Here is a 5,732-nt window from a genome sequence, read left to right as displayed (position 1 = left end):
CTTTGTAATTTACAGCTCACACACCAGACCATTTTGCGGCATGTTTGTCTTTGTAATTTACAGCTCACACACCAGACCATTTTGCGGCATGTTTGTCTTTGTAATTTACAGCTCACACACCAGACCATTTTGCGGCATGTTTGTCTTTGTAATTTACAGCTCACACACCAGATCATTTTGAAGCATGTTTGTCTTTGTAATTTACAGCTCACACACCAGACCATTTTGCGGCACGTTTCTCTTTGTAATTTACAGCTCACACACCAGACCATTTTGCGGCACGTTTGATTTTGTAATTAACAGCTCACACACCAGACCATATTGCAGCATGTTTGTCTTTGTAATTTACAGCTCACACACCAGATCATTTTGCAGCATGTTTGTCTTTGTAATTTACAGCTCACACACCAGCATGTTTGTCTTTGTAATTTACAGCTCACACACCAGACCATTTTGCAGCATGTTTGTCTTTGTAATTTACAGCTCACACACCAGACCATTTGTAGCATGTTTGTCTTTGTAATTTACAGCTCACACACCAGATCTTTTTGCGGCATGTTTGTCTTTGTAATTTATAGCTCACACACCAGATCATTTTGCGGCATGTTTGTCTTTGTAATTTACAGCTCACACACCAGATCATTTTGCAGCATGTTTGTCTTTGTAATTTACAGCTCACACACCAGACCAATTTGCGACATGTTTGTCTTTGTAATTTACAGCTCACACACCAGACTATTTTGAGGCATGTTTGTCTTTGTAATTTACAGCTCACACACCAGATCATTTTGCGGCATGTTTTTCTTTGTAATTTACAGCTCACACACCAGACCATTTTGCAGCACGTTTTTCTTTGTAATTTACAGCTCACACACCAGATCATTTTGAGGCATGTTTATCTTTGTAATTTACAGCTCACACACCAGATCATTTGTCGGCATGTTTGTCTTTGTAATTTACAGCTCACACACCAGACCATTTTGCGGCACGTTTTTCTTTGTAATTTACAGCTCATTCACCAGATCATTTTGCGGCACGTTTGTCTTTGTAATTTACAGCTCACACACCAGACCATTTTGCGGCATTTTTCTCTTTGTAATTTACAGGTCACACACCAGACAATTTTGCGGCACGTTTGTCTTTGCAATTTACAGCTCACACACCAGACCATTTTGCGGCACGTTTGTCTTTGCAATTTACAGCTCACACACCAGACCATTTTGCAGCACGTTTGTCTTTGTAATTTACAGCTCACACACCAGATCATTTTGTAGCACGTTTGTCTTTGTAATTTACAGCTCACACACCAGATCATTCTGCAGCATGTTTCTCTTTGTAATTTACAGCTCACACACCAGATCATTTTGCGGCATGTTTCTCTTTGTAATTTACAGCTCACACACCAGATCATTGCAGCATGTTTGTCTTTGTAATTTACAGTTCACACACCAGACCATTTTGAAGCATGTTTGCCTTTGTAATTTACTGCTTTCTTTTAATCTTGCATCGCTTTTATGATCAATTATTGTTTCTATATCAGTGTTCTATAATTTAAAATTGTTTCCTTTTTACTATGTTCTGCATTGTATCTTGGAAAAGGAACACTGAATTGTTAACGCGCACAAAATATGTTAGTTCCATAATGTATGTTGACTTAGTACAAATTGTATGATACTGAATAATATGGTATCTCAAAATTAATTGCTATAAATGTTGCCATCTCATATAATGGGAGGACGTTCAAAACGTGTGTCTCAAAGACAGATAAAAAGAACTTGATGATTAGAAAATAAATCAATCAACACTTTTATTCAACATAAAACGTGCAAAAGTAAATTTATATATTAGCATTAAATATATATTTAACCTTATAAAATCATAGAAATATAAATAGAATTTATGCATAAAGGTTACGAATGTAATATATAATTTTATGCTGTAATCGAAAATGTTCTAATCGAAAATGTTGTAATGGAAATTTATATTTCAATACTGTACTCGCCAATGTTCTTACCGAAATTTATTTCTCAACACAGTAATCGCCAATGTTCTATTTGAAATGTATATTTCAAAACTGTAATCACCGATGTTCTAACTGAAATTATATTTCAATACTGTAATCGCAAATTTATGTTCAATACTGTAACCGCCAATGTTCTAACTGAAATTTACATTTAAATACTGTAACCGCCAATGTTCTAATTAAATTTGTTTTATCAATACTGTAACCGCTAATGTTCTGCTTAAAATTTACATTTCAAATCTTACTCGCCAATGTTCTAAATGAAATGAGTATTCAAAAACTGCAATCGCCAATGCTCTAACTGAAGATTATAATTCAAAAGCGTAATTGCCTATGTTCTAGCTGAAATGTATATTTCAATAGTGTATTCGCAAATACTCCACATGAGATTAATTTATTTGTTATTTATCTATAAATTGCTTTTGTTGCAGTCTCACCTACACAACGATCATATAGCGACTTTCCCCATCTCAGAATGTTTACACAGTACCTTACTCTAATATTCTAACTGAAATAAACATGTTAGTAGTGAAATAGCCAATGTTATTACTGAACTTAAGATATAAATTTAGTGTAGATTCGCAGTCTGTTAATAATATGTACACTAATATAACGTCGTATGTTGTCAAAATGATGAAACTGAAGTTTTCAAACAGCATAAATAGTGTGTTCCAAATGGTTTAAGATCATTCCTAATAAAGTTACAGAGGAACAAACATTTTACATGTGGTTTTGTTCTATGCTTCATAAAGCTTATTTCCAAATAATTTTTGGAAAAATAATTCATGTCTCAATTAATCTATATTGGAAATATAAATCAATATCGTCGAATTAAAGCCGATTTGGTGTTTTTGTTGTTTTTTGTTGTTGTTTTTTTTTTGTTTTGTTTTTTTGTGTGTGTTTTTCATAAATTTAAATACACATTTAGGTCACAGTGCTGGCGACGATTCATCAGTGACCTTTCAGTACTAAGGCAAATAACCTTATGTCAAATGCCTTTGCGTTTGCAACACAATTTATTCTTTTTAAAGTTCCTGTAGATCTATATTCATGTCAAATCTATCTCTAAGCAAAATATCAAATTTAACGTGTTTGATCATCGGCGGCCGTGCGATCTCAAAAGATAACCGGAGAAATTTGATTTTCCAACACCATGTATAACATGACTTCCTTGTGGCCATTGCACGGACACTGAAACTTTGTCACCTCTGTTCAGTCTTAAAATGGCTACAGCATTTCCTTGATCCCATGTAGTAAAGTGTTTCCCATCACGTGACATCCTATGATCGCTGATTGCAGACACAGTCACCATATCATTGACTTTAATACTTGCTTCGACATAATGTCCTTTCTCTGACACGATATTTGTGTTAAAGGTGTAAGTCCCAGATATAGGTGCAGTAAAGATGCCAGTACGTTTGTTGTACGCTCGGCCAATATTCGTTATCACCTTGTTGAAGTTTATTGTATCGTACAGTTTAAATGTCGCTGATTCTGTTGTTAAAGAAGCTTGAAATGCTACCTCTGGTCTCCAAATACGCCTTGTCACTGCTAAAATACAGGGTAAAAATAAAACTGTAAATTAAGAATTCGATTCACCTTTATCGCAAGCAACGCTTCTCGAAACCACTTTAATAAAAGATTTCAGACACCATTCAGTACAACTGACATTTACCCTTTTTTGTCAAATAAGCATACATTTGAATATCTTAATTCTAACATTAATCTAGTATGAAAGTTCATTTTTCAGTTAGATAGTCCCGCACGAGCTTCACCATCGCATTAGCTGAACAATAGTTTTTATTTGCACGAAGTGTAAAATTACACATTGTTCAGGTAGATATTTTCGTTCGGATCAAAAATAGATATTACAACGTAGAAATTTATTAAAACCCAATTTTTCCAAACTTCAGAATATACTTAAAAATTCGGAAAATAAAAAAGGGTCATTTGCTTGATTTTGTGCTAGACTGATTTCAAAAAAAATATTTGGACCTCACACAAGCTTCCGTAATGGATGTCTATGGAAAAATCGCCGGTTTAATAAATTTACTCACTGGATGATATTTTTTCATTTCCGTATACCGAATCCAGGCATTTTTTACGTTATCCGGATAAATGACGTTACGTTTATCAAACGTGTAGAACTAGCGTAATATCTCACTACGGCTTGATTGGGTATGTTACCTTTTTCACAACAAACCCGGTTATAACCGTTTTCGTTAGTTTTAATATTCTAACTGTATTAGCCTTATTTACTCTTCAAATTAATTTGTTTATTTTCATCTGATAAAAAAGGACATTATTTTAATACAGAATGCAAATTGTTTTTTTTTTATCTTTGAACTACAGTTACAGATAAAACTATATTTGTTTTCCTGTCTTGATTATTTTTTTATATAGCGACAATTAAGTTAACTTTAACAAATACATTTTTTCCACCAAGCGTAAGATTTACTTTATTTTATCATTCTCTCCTTGATTTTTTTAAAAGAAAATCAACAATTAAATTTTCGAAATACGAAAAGTTCATAATGTGGCTTATCACGCGCGCTCACTGCTTTAATTGTTTCGTTTTGTTTAGTGATGAATAGCCACTTAATATGAGCTTACGTAAAGTAAGTATGTTACTTACACCGTTTTTTTTCTCCGTAGTTAACAGAAGACATTTGCTTTTTAAAAGAAAAAGAAAAGCAGTTTCTTTATAGAAAAGTAAAAAATGAAAAAGAGACAGTATCTCTTTCACCAGCTAAATATTTGCGTTATATATATACATATTTGATTTTGATTCTGATTTGAAATTAATAACAACTTTATGAGAATTGTTAACTCCATTATTACTTTTCAGTCATAGACACAGAATTGTCACTTACCTCTTCTTCTCAAGATATGGTTGTTTTTAATTCCCTCAAGATTAGCTTCCGTAGTTATGAATTCCCTTTTTTGACTAGCACATTTTGATTCTAACATAGTCATCCTTTCTTTCAAAGTTGCGATTTCTTCTCTCAAGGCAGCTGCTTCTGCATAGCCATTGGTAACTTCAGTTAAATCATCTTTGTCCGTGTGTTTTAAGTCGTTAAGAGGTATTCCTGTCGAAATTTTGAATATCAAACATGTCGTAATTACAAGACACGCAATGTACAGTCTTCCTTTCATATCGGATACCTGTAATATTTCTGGATACATGCGCTTTATGTTTCACTTTATTTATAGGTACCCTTCTGAGTCATACCTGATAACATTATTTTAATGACATTGGTTTGCACAGGTAGAATTAATTGTACTTAGATAACCTTTATGCGATTACTGATTACAGCAATGATAAATAATGTTTCAGAAATAAAAGGTTTCAGGTCTTTTGTAGCTATCATTGATTCTTTTTCCATGTATTGTACTAGAAAATGCTTGTGTAGGTTGCTATTCTGTTCCATAACGAGCAAGTGTAAATAATTTGAGCTAGATTCAAATCCAAGAGGTTTTTAGCTCTCATTTTAGATTTATCTAACAGTACACAGGTTATCAATCCCGCCATCAAAATCAGTGGTTCGCGAGCCTGAGCATCTATATTGTAATGAGTGAGACCAAAAGACGTTAATTCAGATTTAGAAAGACTAGTTCATAATATGTATCTTAACTGATGTGCGTATCTATATGAGCCGCGCCATGAGAAAACAAACATAGTGGGTTTGCGACCAGCATGGATCCAGAC

The 5,732-nt window shown here is 33.5% G+C and overlaps 1 protein-coding gene across 1 annotated transcript; it reads right to left on the bottom strand.

Annotated features, from left to right (window-relative positions):
* Nucleotides 1–1,790: 1,790 nt before the first annotated feature.
* On the bottom strand, nucleotides 1,791–5,219 carry LOC123547918 (EMILIN-2-like). Its single transcript, XM_045335168.2, has 2 exons — nucleotides 4,897–5,219; nucleotides 1,791–3,574 (listed from the first exon to the last, which is right to left on the bottom strand). The coding sequence occupies exons 1-2, from the start codon at nucleotides 5,207–5,209 to the stop codon at nucleotides 3,120–3,122; spliced, it is 768 nt and encodes a 255-aa protein (XP_045191103.2). The 5' UTR covers nucleotides 5,210–5,219; the 3' UTR covers nucleotides 1,791–3,119.
* Nucleotides 5,220–5,732: the final 513 nt, after the last annotated feature.

Source organism: Mercenaria mercenaria, chromosome 15 (genome assembly GCF_021730395.1).
Source record: "Mercenaria mercenaria strain notata chromosome 15, MADL_Memer_1, whole genome shotgun sequence".
NCBI lineage: Eukaryota > Metazoa > Mollusca > Bivalvia > Venerida > Veneridae > Mercenaria > Mercenaria mercenaria.
Note: the sequence above shows the minus strand (reverse complement) of the source record. Positions and strands in the feature narration are given on the sequence as shown.